The following is a 15,121-nucleotide window of genomic DNA, read 5'->3' as shown; positions in this document are numbered from 1 at the left end:
GATATCTGTTGCAAATCTCAGGAATTAGAGTTTTGGAGTTTTTTAACATTTAAATCTTTGAGGATACATTATATCCTTAATGTACATCATACTCTGATATAGGCAAGAAAAATCTCTTGTTTTGAGTAAATCTAATAGACCCTTAACTTCTGTAATAGTTAGTACCCTAGTTTTACATAGTCCAAGACAAAATGGACTTTGAAGCTAGAATACATTAGGTGATGGGAATACTGATGCTGAGAAGTCATTTTAAATTCTCCTCTACAACAGTATCAGTTTCTCTTGTATTTTTATTGTACTTCTACAAAGTTTTGTGGTTTTGTGATAATCCACCAGGATTATATTACAGGTCTGGTCTGTTAGCCATTCTCTAGCTGTGCTCACCTTACACTCTGTTCCCTTACCGTATTGACTACCTCTAACTTCATGAGATTTACCTTGTTTGCACAGAGGAGACCGAGTTTTTTTAAAAATAAAGCCTTTCTACCAGAAATGCTTGAAACTCATTTCCATGATTGTGGTATTTTTGCACACAAAAAAGTCAGCATTAGTTACACACACACAGAGGGTATGGAGAAACTGCTTACTGGAGGCTGACTTATGTATATTTATATTTCATAAGTATTCAAGAAATTGAGGTTCAAATAAATAAGAACTTAAATATGTAGGGAAGTTGATAATTAAATTTACTGACTCCAAAGCCCAGTGTTCTGAGTCACAAAACTTTGTAGAAATACAACAAAAATATAACAGAGGAAAAATTGATACTGCTGTAAAGAAGAAATTAAAATGACTCCCCAGCATCAGCTGATGAACTCTAATGTTTCCTGGGGCTGGATACCACCTAGTAATATCGTTGAAGCCTTAACTATCTAGCACCAAAAAATGAGGATTAGGAAAAGGAACAAATTCTCAGTGATAATTTGGCATCTCTATTAATGCTGATAATAATTAACATGCTCTAATAAGGGGACTGGTTTAATTAAAATGTTCTCACCTAATGTAGCCTGAAATATTTTATCTTCAGTAGTGTATTGAAACATTTGGAGTTGGTATCATCCTTTTAGAGGCAGCAATTTAGAAATACCAAAAATCAGTTTGGTTAGCATTTGCTTCTGTGGCAAAGATGGTCCACCCAGTCCTCTAACTAGCTAGTTTTAACTCATTTCAAGGACTGTCAAAAAGAGTTCCTTTAAGGAATTTTACAATGTTAAGGTGATAACATTTTTCAAGTAATGATAATGAAAATTTATGTAAACCTAACATTTTTTATTTCAGATGAGGCTGTGGACCCAGGCTAGACAGATGGGATGGTATGCAGCCAAGTGCATGGCTGCAGCTATTTTAGGAGACTCTCTTGACATGGATTTCAGCTTTGAACTTTTTGCTCATGTAACAAAATTTTTTAACTATAAGGTAAGACAGATAAGCAAATGAATGCCCTTTTCTGCTTGTTAGTCTTACAATTATGATCTATTCATTTTACTCAAAAAAACATATATTCTCATTTCTTACCAATCAGTAGCTGGTATTATTGCTGATCTTGATTCTTAATCACCTGATAAGCATTACCTACCATCCCACTATACTGCTGTACAGTGAAGGGAGATAAAAATATTTTCAATAGTAAATAATTGGCCTATGAAATTTCTAACTCATTTCCTAATTAAATCTGAAAATCATGACTCCAGGCTAGTATTGTCCAGATCCTGTATTTCACTAGCCACTTTTAATGCTCATGTAGGTTGTGTGGTGGTATCATCTGTAGAATGCATGCATGCCATTCAGACATTTTCTTTGGGGCCTTCCTCATCAGTGCTTTTAGCTATAAAATTCGTGAATTTTCCTACCACCTTTTTGGCATAATATGCCGTGTAATTACATATTATGCTTCCTTTTCGAGTAACCGTTTTAATCCCTATACATAGGTTGTATTACTGGGAAAATACAACGCACAGGGCTTAGGTTCAGATCATGAATTGATGCTGAGATGTACCAGAGGACAAGAATACGTCAAAGTCGTCATGCAGAATGGGCGAATGATGGGAGCTGTCCTAATTGGTGAAACTGATTTAGAAGAAACATTTGAAAACTTAATTTTAAACCAGATGGATCTTTCATCATATGGAGAAGATCTACTAGATCCAAACATTGACATAGAAGATTATTTTGACTAAAAAGGAAATTTCAAAAACCACATAAAGTAAAACGACTAGTGATTTAATGACCAACTAAAGTTAAAAATAAGTAAAACTCTAAAGATGAAATCAAATTGTTTACAATTGACCACTCTTCAGTTTTGTATTATTTTAAACTTAAGACACATTCATATGTGATTTAAATTGGAATAAATTTAGCTAGTTTGTTCTCTACTTAGCCATTAATTTGGTCTGCTTAGAGAGCCATTCATTGATTGTGAAATGTCAGAACAGGGCTGAGGTTTCAGCCTATAAAGAGCTTATATTTAAATTTTACTTAAGTAGAGATGTGGCAATATTATGCTTGCTAATATTATTTGTACTGATAACTTATTCCTTTCTTATTTGGATGTTAAAGCAATTATAACCTAAAACCACTCACTTTCTGTGATGAGCTTATGTAAAATTTTCAGTATAACACTGTTTTATCAAAAGAAAGAACTAGATAAATCAAGGCATAAAGAATTTCTTAACATGTGAATGTAAAATTTTCTCCTTGATTTATACTGTAAATTTATAATTCATGATCTCAAAAATAAGTCTTCAATACTTCAAAGTTCTGAAAATACAGCTCCATATATGTAAAATATTAAAATTGTCTTAAAAAGTAAACTTTTAACTACCAAAATAATGGTATATACATGCAATAAACGGTTTTCTTGGAAAATTTTAAAATATTCATTTCATGCATCAATTTTTCTTTTCTTAGCCCCTGTATTCTTAGAATCAGATTTCTTAAGCATGTTTGCAGACTTCTGGAAGTCACCTGAATTTTCTTCTTCCCTCTTTTTATCAGTTCCTTCAGAGTGACAAGTTTGAGGTGATTCAATCTACAAAACAATAACAAAGCAAATACACTGGTAAAAATTCAGCTATTCCATTTCCTCATGAGATCAATAAAAAGCTAACGGATGTAGGAGGACTACTGAGATAAGTTTCCAGTGGTCTGGTTTTTTTCCTTCAGATTTCTGTTCAAATATGAGCCCTGTCTTGAATGAAGGGGCTGTGCTATCAAAGAAATGCTGAAGCTTAGACACAATGGTACATGGCATGTTTGACAGTATTTAGTTTATAACAGTGCTTTTCATCCTCTGCCAGACTTCTCCACCAATATATAAGGTCAGGATATATGTCAAAATTCTTTCACCTAATACCACTACAGAAAACAAAGGTATGTTTTCTCTCTTCCATATACAAATTCTAGGAAGAAAACTGACTTTTGTCTGTTCTTATGTTCAGCTGGACCCAGGAGAGCACTAGTTAAAACTAAAGGCTTTGGGATGCTTTTAGTATATTTTTTAAATATGCAAAAACTGAAAATTAGTAGCCAGATCATTACCCCAAAACAGCTCTGTGTGGGCTTCTTCACTTGCATGGTAATAACATGGGCCTCACTGTTCAGAAGATTCGCTTTAGGTCCTATTTTCAAGTATGAAATGGTAGCATAAGCTGTAAAACTGTAATCTTCTCTGCAGAAGAGAAAGGCCAACAGTCAGGTTCTGAGATGCTACAGAAAACAAATTTGTAAAAAAAAAAAACCATCAAGTACAATAAACTTGAAGCAACACATTGATGTGCTATAAAAATGCAATTTATAGCAAGTATTTGCTTTACACTTTTTTTACTTAAATGCTCAATTAAAATTTTGAATTTACTAGATAAATTTGATATAGCATTTAGAATTTCACACGTGCAAAACCATTTGTTCCTTTGCAATTAGGAAAATGAGAAACAAAGACATGAGAGGACAAGGACTAGGTTTGCATATACTTAAGGTACTGCTGTAGAAGAAGGTGCGTGATAATTTTCTCCAGGTCTTCACGAGGAAGTACGGGAGGCACAACACCGGCTACTCTCAGTTTTGCTGCCCCCTTTCCAAGCCAAGAGTCAATCAGCTTCAAGGGTGTCAGCTTTTCATTCATTTCCTCTGCCTGCTTCAGGATCTTGATTAGATCTCTACAGTTGGCTGTTACATTCCTTCTTTCAAATGCTACAATGAAAAAGAGACAAGCAATTAGCATTCAGAAATTAGGGCAAGGATAGGCTATCCTAAGTGGTTAAACTGCTTTAAAATGAATCTTGAACATGAGCCACCCTAAACATTGATTTGTTAATTTGTCCTGAACTAAGACTAGGCCATTCCTCAATTCTCTATCACTAAACTAAGCTACAGTCTCTGTAAGACACTGTGGGATTTACAGTGAGGTAAAGAAGATAACCTGGTTATCAGAAGGCCTTTGGGCTTGCTGTACAAACCGCAGTGTCTGCCAGGCATGATTATGACAGATAATGAGAGGTGTTTAGAGAAGAGTCGGTCTGTTCTTCATACTTCCCTGATTTGTGTTCATTAAGCAATATTCTCAAAACAAGTATAGCTTCCTAAGTCCTCTGCTTCAGAGACAGGAATGTCCTGTTCAGATTAGCGATACTAGCACTCTGATTTATAAATCAAATTCCTGTTAATTTGGTCAGTATAACAGTCTAATAAACTGATTCATAAGTTTTCAAGCTGCAAAACTTTTCAAATTAGAGTGACCTTCACCCACCAAAGCATCAGAATTTCATAAGGAACTGGTTAATCCAGCTCTTCAAATACAACACACACAGAATCAAGAAAAGCTAAAAGACAACACTAAAACACTGCTAACGTAGTGTCTTAGGAGTTGTTAGCCATTATCTAGATCAACAATGATTCACTCTTATCTGTATTTTACACTAAATTTCTCAATACTTTATAGTGACTGGAGAGTTTATCACAAGATTAGCCTTTTCTTATATAAGTAGCATTTATATTTAGAGGGATTTTAACTTTTTCCTTTCTCTATTCAAAAATTTTAAATGCCCTCAGTGTAGCAATATAAAATACATGCATACATATATGGCATTTATTTACCTCTGTTTCAAAACTTTATTATTTCTGAATCTAGAAAATTCTATCTGTACCTTATTTAATCCTTTAAATCCATTTTGGGGTCTAATACTGCCCTCATGTAGTCCCAGCTATATGTATTAGCCTGTAAAGATTTAAAACACAGTGAACTCACCAATGTCTTTACAGCAATTATCACACATTTTGTTACACGCTTCTGAGTCCCACACTTCATCAAAATGTTGAGCTATCAATACACGGCGACATCTGCAAACATGTTGAGAGACCAAATTATTAAATAAATTAAAGTTTTAAGAGTCCTTATTTCAAAATATGGTTGTAGACTGTATTAGTTTCCTACTGCTGCCATAACATTACCAACAAGCTTAGTGGCTTTACAATAACACATATTTATTATCTTAAATTTCTATAGGTTTAGGAGGCTGATGTAGATCTCACTGGGTTAAGATCAAGGTGCCAGCAGGATCGGATTCTTTCTGGAGGCTCCAGGGGAGAATGTTCCCTTGTCCTTCCCAGTGTCTAGAGTCCGCCCCCATTCCTTGGCTCGTGACCTCCGCCCTCCATCCTCAGAGCCAAGAACAGCGGGTCGGGTTTTCGCATCACATCACTCTGACCCTCTGCATCGTTCCCACATTTAAGAATCCTTGTGATTATACTGGGCTCACCCAAATCTCCCTATTTTAAGGTCAGATGATTAGCAACCTTCATTGCCTTTTGCCTGGTAAGGTAACATACTCCCAGGTTCCAGGGCATTGGAAGTAGACACCTGCCCACCATGCACAATTTTTTTCCATATGTACTTGATAACTTTGCTTTTCAAAAGTCCAAGATTCCTTTTGAGATTCCATATTTTACAACTATTAAGAAAATCTTCCTGAGAGCAAAGCAGTTTCTTGTGTTTTACAGTATGAGTCTGATTCTAAACCCCCAAAAATATGCTTCTTGGGGTTTATTGGACATCTAAGGTAATCTTTATTTTCCTCAACTAGATTATTGCAGTGGCTATCGGAAGTACATGCCATTTTCTGTGATTGTCCAGTTACTGCTTATTATTTCAAAATTTCTGAGTCCTTTTTATGTAATGGGCATAAGATACAAAGATGACTAAGACTGAGTCACCACCAGAGAGGTAAATGGTCTAATTAAAGCCACTCTGAATAAATGTAAATTCATTTCCTAAGGAAAACTTGACTCTGCTCTCAATTATTTCATCAACCGTCAGCTAGTAGGATGGTTGGTATGTGTTACTGACCCCAGCTCTCAAAATGCCTTACATGTATTTTCAAAATTATTAAAGCACATAGATAATAAGCCAGTACCAAAGAGAAGAGGCTTGAACTCATTGGCAATTTGTACCAAAACCTTCAATGAAAGAGAGGTGGGGATATGGACAAAATAGGTGATTGGAATTAAGAAGTCCAGTCTTTAGGTATAAAATAAGACTCAGGGATGTAATGAACAGCATAGGAAATATAGTCAACAACACGGTAACAACTCTGTATAGCAACAGTTGGTAACTAGACTTATTGTGAGCATTTCATACTATATATACAAAATCACTTGTATATCTGACACTAAAAAATATTGTATGTCAGTTCTTCAATTAAAAAATTTCAGCATTTCAATATATTTTACTTTAAAACTCACACACACAAGACACACTCCTTCAATAAAAAATAGTTCTGTTGAAGAATTATCTGAGAGAGAATATCTTTTCTTGGATTAAGGCAGACCCTGCAGGTTCATCTACTGGTTTCCCACCCTTCAGACATCTGTTCTTACAGGTTTACACTTGATCTCCTACCACTGTGTCTACTCACTTTAGTGATGCATGGACTTTCATACTGTGCTTGTCTTTGACAAGTTATGTGGCTTACTTGCTTATGTTTTGACAGTATGACACCATCTCATAAAGCTTCTGTTGTCCCACATTTTCCATCACCACCATTGAACTTATTCTGAATATATCTCCAAAGCCGTAATACAAAATACAGTCTGCTTTCATGTCATCTCGACCTGTAGTGTGAGAAATCCTGAGATTGCATAATTACTGTAAAAGTTCAAAACATGCAAAAATAGCATATATAAAATTGGCTAGCAATGCTTCATAGTCTAAATGTATCACATCTCAACTTCAGACAGCTGTGAAAGCTTTGTAATAGCTGCCCTCAAATTAAAAAATATAAAGGCTAAAGGGACAACAGCTATATTAGTTGAAAAATATGTCTACAAGTAATCCAGTTATTGAGGTTATAGATTTAAATGTAAGACACAATTCCTAACACTCCAATACCACATAATTAAAATTTCTCCATAGGCAAATTAAGTATAAACCAGCGAAAACGACTTCATTGTTCTAAAAGTACTAGCCATTAAAAAGAATCAAAAATACAGAATTAAACATCATATACAGTATGATCTCTGGAAAAGCTTTTTAAAAGCTACTTCTGGATGTGAATTATACATACCTGCACGTCCACTCTCTTGGTAGTAATTTTCCATAGATTTACTCATTGAATGATGAATTACAAACCTCACATCTGGCTTATCGATTCCCATACCAAATGCAACCGTTGCCACTACCACCTAAAATGTTACAACATTTTATGTTAGGTCAAGTTCAAAAATTTTTAAAGGTAAATTAGGCTCCTGTTGAAGATAATATACTAAACCTGAATTTCACTGGCTGACCATCTTCTATGAACCTTGGTCTTATCTTCTGGTTCCAAATTGGCATGGTATGCCCCTGCATGAATCCCCAGTTTCTGTAAACTAACTGTAATTTGCTCAGCGTCTTTCTGAGAAAAGCAATATATGATTCCTGTAGTAAAATATGTCCAATTGTTAGATGTATTTAGCATATTCCTGGAAGACAATTTTTAACACACACACTCAAGATACTGATTAGTACAACTGCAAGGCTCTGGACACACATGGATTGTTGGTGTAACAGGATTCGATCAGCAGCTCGCTCTAAAGCAGAAATGAGCCCTGAGCAACAGTTTTGGTTCCCATGACCTCTTTTCTCTCTCAACTTGGATCTCCCACTACACACTGTTTCTCAAGCTGACGTCCCACAGCTCCATAAGATATTAAGGAGTGGGCTGTGAAGAGTTCCATGTGGAAATGAGTTTGGGGAATACTGCACTGAACAAAAAGTAAGTTTCTCTCTATCTGCAGGGCTGGTCAGAACGTCGAGTGGCCGGCAAACCCTGTGAATCTCCGGGAGGGATAAACGAGCTGCAGCCTTCCTCAAACTTATTGACCTAGAACTCCTTTTACCCAAAGCACTCATTACTGTCTCCTGAAAAATCTATAGAACTGAAATGCTACTTTTACACAGCTCTGTGTGTTAGTAACACTTGTCTATGCATTAATTCTGGAACATATGTATATATACTCTCAACTCCAACTATACTTAATATGTACTTTATTTCTTATTTATTAATGTGTCCTTTGCTGTAAGGACTATATTTTATATCCCTTTAGAGTATCAGTGCTTAACTTCTACCTTATACATGGGATACTTACTAAATGTGTGTTGTTGGTAATATAATGTCATCAGGTCTACTCTTTAAGGGAATAAAGTATAAATAAAGTAAATCAGTTTCATGACTTAAAATCTGTGCCATTAGCAAATGCCACATCCAGTTTCTAAGATCATGAAACAGATTAATTTTATCATAACATTTTCAAGCATCTGTTGTCATACAATATTTTTTGGTGCTAACCATTTATCAGTGTATCAGTGTAATATTAGTTTTGAAAGCTCTCAGTCTTCAGTCGGTTTGTTTTTGTTACCTGATTGTCCTTTGTATCTCCCATTAATGAGTTTTACAATATCCTCAACAAAATCTTCAGTGTTTGAGGGCTTCTGTCGAACCTTAAAAAAAAAAGCTAACTTATTAAAAAGTAAATTGATGAGTAGTACCACCCTTGCAGTCATTTACTTACAGCTTTCAAGGTGCCATTCCTTCATGGGCTTAGAATTCTTTCTATTGCTCTTTCACTCACCTCGTCTGACTCTACCACCTCCCAGACTCTTCTTAACCCTAATTTTTTTAATTTACCAGAGATGAGCAGGAGAAACAGTGAATAACTTGTTACAAAAGGACTTTTTAATTTTCTGATGCTACTTTTATAAAAACATAAAGCATCGTATAAATAACTGCTGGATGAAAACTAACAAAAACACTGTCTAAAAAGAATTAGAAAAAAATAGCTATTAAGTTATTTAACTTTCAAGGTTACATATCAAATATAATCTAAATAGGGAGTATTAGCAAACTTTTAATGGCATATTAATTTTGTATTATTTCATAATTAATTTCAGTTGCAGGTATCTTTAGGGTCCTTGGTATCAATCCATGTTTTCTCTCCATCCTTGCCCAAGAATGAACATATCTGACAAGGCGCTGTCTTCTCTTTAACCTAGCAAAGGACTGTGCCGTACAAGAGATAAGGGAAAAAAATGCCTTAATGAATCTGCTTGTAACCACCTCCTGATTTTAGAAACTCCTAAACATAGTAAACTGTTACTCATGTAAATAAAAACAAAAAGTTAACCTCTCTGCCATAATCCTTCACAGAAGTAATAAATGGCCATAAAAGTTACATACCTCATAATAAAGATTTGGCCGGTTAAAGGAAGCTGTAAACGTCAGACACTTCTCCACACACAGTATCTTCTGAGCATCCTTCAGCACGTGACTGGTTGCAGTTGCTGTCAGCCCAATTAGTGCTGTGTTAGGGAACTGCCGCTTCAGGATACCAAGTGCCTTATAATCTGGAAAAGAAAATGTGAACTGGCCCTCTTTCTATCCTCTCAGGAATAGTTGTTATGTCTCTTAGCATGCAGATAATCAATGATCACTGTCATCTTATTGTAGAGCCTCTAATTTGCAGTTGCTGCCAAGCCTTTCTGAGTGGGCAGGCTTCATGACACTTTCCACTGGTTCCTCAGAAACCCTGTGCATGGCCACAAGTGGAACTCTCCATTGGAGAGAAGGAACACCGCAACATTTCCAGGAACCTATGCACTGGTCCACACCTGCTGTGACAGTGGATCCGGGAGGCAGTAGGAAGAGCCGTAGTGTTTGAATCTATTACAACTGATGAGTAAAAGGCCATCAGCCAGAACCCTTCTACCCCCAGTGCTGTCCAGAAGTGGCAGATTCAGACTGGAAAAAGCTCAGTGAGGGCACTGGTTTTTATGTCACTTACTTCAGGAAAACCATTCCAGGCTCACATTTGTTACACACACACCTAAATCACTAGATTGGTTGTCCTTAAGTACTTCAACTACTTGGGAGAAAAGTGGAAAAGAAATGTGGTAGAAATTATTAAATGCTAAGGTAAAGAACTACCATGAAAATACAGAGGAGAGAGTAACTGCTTGGGACATTGTGAAGGTTTCAAGGAGGTGACATCTGAGTTAGGTCTTGAAGAATGAGCAGAAGTTCATGAGGAAGGGGAGAAGAAAACACCAGGCAGAGAAATGGAGAACACACTAGCAGGACATGTCATGGCATGTCCCAGGAACAGCAAGCGGTTCAGGGGGCTCACCCAGCAGGGGTTGTGCTGGATGGACTACTGTCAACTCCGGTAAGCTGGAGACTACAGCCCCGGTAGGGTCCCAAGCGAGAGCTGGCCCAGAAGAGGCCCTTGGGCAGGTGTGGGAGGCAGAAGTGAGCCAGCCACCACTATGTGCAGGTCTCTAGAGGCAGAGAGGTTGACGGGCAGGTGCACAGGTGCCAGCCAGTCTTCCTGGTTCTTTCCCACTCCTCCTCCGGCTCATCTTCCCAACCGGGCGTGCTGATCAACAGCGGCCCCAGCAGATGCTCAGCAGCAGACCCCAGAGGTGAGAGCTACTCAGGGATCCGGCTCAGCAGAGACCTTTGTGGCACCTTTGGTGCTGGCCATGCCAGGTGCAGATTCTGCTACCAGCTGTGGTCTTCCCGCACCAGTGACTTTTCTCTGATCCTCCAACTTCCCCTTTAGACCTTCCCTTCCCCAGCTCCTAAAATAAACTGCAGGGTCAGCTCCCTAAAATGAACCTCTGAACCCCTCTCATTCAGAGTACCTCTGCTTCACTACCTGAACCTTCCCTGACACTGTTACACTTCAGAGTGCAGAGAGGCAGGTTTAAGTAACACTATGAGAATTACAGGCAGTTGATTCTCTCTCTGTTGATTATCCTACAGGAAAATGAGACATGTAATTTTTAAACCAGACAACAGACATAAATAGACATGTTTCAGAAATCATCTTTTGGTGGCAGTGCAAAGGATAGGCTAGAAAAGGCAAAAGACCGAAGAAGAAAAGAGACCAGTTAAAACGGCACAGGTAACAACTCTCTGGCGCAGTCTCATTAACACGGCGGGGGTCTTAGTAGAAAGGACAGTATACATACTGCCTAAGGCACTTAAATCAAAATAAAAAAAAATACCTGTGTCCCGAATCATTCTGAAAGTAGACAATTCCGTCTCTAAGCTACAAGTCTACGATCCCTGTGGAAGTGTAAGAAAAGGAGAAGGCAGATCGGAACCGTCAGGCCACTGATATTTAAGGAGGCAGCAAAGGGAGAACAGAGGAGGTGAGAATGGACAGGATAAAATCAAAAGCATCCATCACAGTGACCAGGGAGGAGAAAGCAGCCAGGCGGGAGGTGACCGTGATGCTACTGAAGGTGAGTGGGAAGAGGGGGAGTGGAGGTGAGGTCCAGGGATTAAGGCCTTGGGAAATGGGGTTCCTGGTGACTTCTCAGGGGTGGAGGCAGGAGTGTGAGTCGAATTCAGAGAGCAATAAAGGTGAGAAATGGAAATGGTGAGTTTAGAAGGTGAGGTGAAAGGAGGAACAGAAATACACCACCACCAGAAAGGGGTGAAAAAGGTCAGAAGTATATTTCCGTTTCTGGTTTTGTTTTTAGGGAGCCTGAATATGCCGGAGGACCTTGACGGAGTAGGATCTCAGAAAGGCAGGAAAGGATGCAGGGGGCAGACCCACGGTTTCCCTTGTACAGAAATGGTCTTTTGGCCTAAAAAAAATTATTAATGTTTGGAAGGGGAGAGAGGAGATGTCCATACCCAACAGTTCCTTTTTTCTGGGCACTAGGAGGCCTCTGCTTAGTGTGAGTTAGGGACTAAAGAGAAATACTAATTACTAATGGCATGAAAGGCTTGTTAGGAGGCTTGTATAAGATGAAATAGGGGCCAGTAGAAGGACAGAGTGTGATGAAAGCTGAACTGAGGAGGAAATGAATACAGTTATCCTATTTTTTTCCAACAGTGTCTAGCAGCCAAGCAGCAGGACTGAGGAAAACAGAAGTCGGGGGGAAGCCTTTATCTCAGTCTGGCACAGTTCAGAAGCAGACGTGTTAAATGCTGGACTACCCAGGAGAAACCCAGCAGAAGCAGCGACAGCACAGTCTGAACAGGGCAAAAAATGTGGCCACGATGTGGGGCCTGGAGCCATGCACAAATACAGGTGTGTTAAAGAGGAACCAACGGGCTCCACGGAGTGTGAAGGCAGGCCCAGAAAGAAAGGAAGTTGATATCACAGGGCAGGACTTTTTAACTTAGGATCTCTTTGACTAGAACAAGTCTGAATCATGTGCTCCAGGCTCCGACTGTAGGATTAGGCTGGAGGAGTGAAGAAAAGGGTCACTAAAAAGTCCCCCAGAACTTTAACCACTTAGGAGCTAGCTGGGTGTAGACCCTGAAAGTGGACACTGAAGACGGCCAGAATGCCAGCTAGAGGAGACAACTCTGACACACATGCAAATTCCTCAACAGATGTGGGGACCCCAGAGATCAGTAAACCTTTACAGCTAACGGGGGGAGAGTATAATATTTGCTAATAAACGTATGTTTCCATAGATAAAGGTAATTAGACTAAAGACTTACGATGGAGGGAGGAAAGACATGAAAGATTCTGCCTCTTGGGTCCCTTAATCAAGGCAAGGGAAAATGAGTAATAGCTACTGAAGGGGATAATGTTAATGGAAGCAGGGATTTCCACCACGTAAACCTGAGTAAGAAAATCATCTGTAGCACCAAGGAGTTTTCTAGATGCAACACACATACCAGGTCTGAAGTCATGTCCCCACTGACTGCAGCAGTGAACTTCATCCACAGCGATTCGGGTAAGTCTCCTGGCTTCATAGGCTTTCTCCAGTCTGGACATAAACATTTTGCTTTTTGCAATCTTCTCTGGAGTCACATAAATTAGCTTTAGCTTGGAGTTTTTATTTACCATTTCAGCATGAACCCATTTCACATGCTCCTATTGAAAGGAAAAGCAGACACAATGACAGTGAAACTAAGCTAGCAGACAGTAATACTAAGTAGTAAACAAAGATTTTTGTTACTCAAGGGCAAATCCTTGGGCTGTCATTAGAATCAAAACAATGTCCCAGGACTAACTTTCACAGCAGCTGTGCAAATAGCATTTTAGTTATTCACTTACGCCCAAACTATTGATAGAAGAGTAATCTCATTTGACATTAAAAGAGGACAAGAATGAGCATGAACACAGTCCACTCAGCATTTATTCAGTAAAGACTTAATTCTAAATTGTTCAGAATAAATGCCAAAAGTAAGCTAAAAGCATTAGGTATGGTTATAAAGGTGGGTTTTCTTAATTTTAATGTTGTTTGTAATCACTTCATATACCTGTGAACAAAATTCATTCTTGATTAGCTACTTCAATGCTATCAAATCTCATAATCTCTTCAGGTTTTATAAAGTATCTTGTTCACTGAATTAAAATTTTTATGATATTAAAATACACATATTTATATATATAATAAAATAAATCTTAAGAGGTAACAGTTATTAGGTTCTCAATGTTCTGTTGTTACTTTATTTAATATTGAGCATATTAGATGTCCTGTTTCCTTATAATTAGGACCAAAAGAAGTGCAAAGGAACAAAGGTGACTGTGATAAAGTCACCACTGCTTTCATCTTCCCAAGAAAGAAGCTTGTTAATTCAATATATGCCTAATTTTGTTAAGAAATGGACCAAGTATATTAAACCTCTCAAGTGTTCCTAAATGTCTCAGAAATCTTGAGGGAGCAGATATAAGGCAATTTCCTCAGAAATGGCAGGTATGAAAACACACTAGAACTGCTGGCACAAATGGAGGAGCAAAAGGTTAAAGAAAAATAATAATGCTTCCCTATCCTCTAACAATTAGTGAAACCAACCAGAAAGCGGGACTTGACGTATCCTTTCTCTCTTTATTTCTCCAACTTTCCAAGCAGTAGTGATAGGCATGAACTTGTAATTACCTCTAATTTCTAATACTTTCCATTATTACTACTCTGTCAGTTGAAATGACACACAGTATATCATGTGTGTTCTCTATAGATTCATTCAGTTCAATGACAGTTTAAATAAAATATATGTTAATTAAAGTATAATGACAGAGTTTAAATAAAGCAAAACTATATGGGATAAACTAAAGGAAGCAGGGTTTCTTGGAGATATGACAGATTCCAGGCCTGGGAGGAAATATACAAACTGGGCATGACATAACTTACCATAAAAGCAAGCAAGGAACCCAGAGCTAAGGGGTGGAAGGAAAAGATTCACGAACCAACTTAAAGAGGCTCTCAGTGTCCAAAGATGGGACTATTTCAGCATAAAAGAAATAATAATTGTGAGTGAATATATACAAGTATGTTAAAAATCCGTAAGTTTATAATGATACTTAAAAAAAAAAAAGACCTTATTGACCATCTTTGGAAAATGCTAAAAAAGCAACACTTCCTGAAAACTAGTAAAGAAATAGAAACTATTTTCAATCTGGGAAGAGTTAGTAAGAAAAAAGTTCTTTACAGAAAAAGCCTAGCTAATACAAGAAAAAGTAGCAGCATTAGAAATCACCATTTCTAACCCCCTAGTTAAATTTAACAGCTCTAAAGTAGGCAATTATTATCAGTGGCTGCAAAACTAATAGGTGAAAAGCTGATAAGGAATTTGATAATTATAGAGCAGACAAACAACATCTGAACCCACTGATCAAGCTT

General features: G+C 37.7%; 2 protein-coding genes across 9 annotated transcripts in view; one reads left to right on the top strand and one right to left on the bottom strand.

Moving 5' to 3' along the window:
* Positions 1-2,875, top strand: part of PYROXD1 (pyridine nucleotide-disulphide oxidoreductase domain 1) — a 33,382-nt gene extending 30,507 nt beyond the window's left edge. For all 4 annotated transcript variants that reach the window (XM_073223011.1, XM_073223010.1, XM_017662298.3 and 1 more), the window contains 2 exons: positions 1,279-1,416; positions 1,929-2,875. In XM_073223011.1, coding sequence (XP_073079112.1) covers positions 1,279-1,416; positions 1,929-2,177 — 387 coding nt within the window. In that variant the 3' untranslated portion in view covers positions 2,178-2,875. The remainder of the gene's footprint in view (positions 1-1,278; positions 1,417-1,928) is intronic.
* RECQL (RecQ like helicase) overlaps positions 2,200-15,121 on the bottom strand; it is a 37,909-nt gene continuing 24,987 nt past the window's right edge. For all 5 annotated transcript variants that reach the window (XM_017662293.3, XM_017662292.3, XM_017662295.3 and 2 more), the window contains 10 exons: positions 13,173-13,371; positions 9,708-9,874; positions 8,890-8,971; positions 7,761-7,909; positions 7,557-7,674; positions 6,966-7,104; positions 5,243-5,334; positions 3,969-4,188; positions 3,538-3,667; positions 2,200-3,028 (listed from right to left, as the gene is read on the bottom strand). In XM_017662293.3, coding sequence (XP_017517782.2) covers positions 2,882-3,028; positions 3,538-3,667; positions 3,969-4,188; positions 5,243-5,334; positions 6,966-7,104; positions 7,557-7,674; positions 7,761-7,909; positions 8,890-8,971; positions 9,708-9,874; positions 13,173-13,371 — 1,443 coding nt within the window. In that variant the 3' untranslated portion in view covers positions 2,200-2,881. The remainder of the gene's footprint in view (positions 3,029-3,537; positions 3,668-3,968; positions 4,189-5,242; positions 5,335-6,965; positions 7,105-7,556; positions 7,675-7,760; positions 7,910-8,889; positions 8,972-9,707; positions 9,875-13,172; positions 13,372-15,121) is intronic.

Source organism: Manis javanica, chromosome 15, assembly GCF_040802235.1.
Source record: "Manis javanica isolate MJ-LG chromosome 15, MJ_LKY, whole genome shotgun sequence".
NCBI lineage: Eukaryota > Metazoa > Chordata > Mammalia > Pholidota > Manidae > Manis > Manis javanica.
The sequence above is the reverse complement of the archived record's forward strand: the minus strand, read 5'-3'. Positions and strand labels throughout refer to the sequence as shown.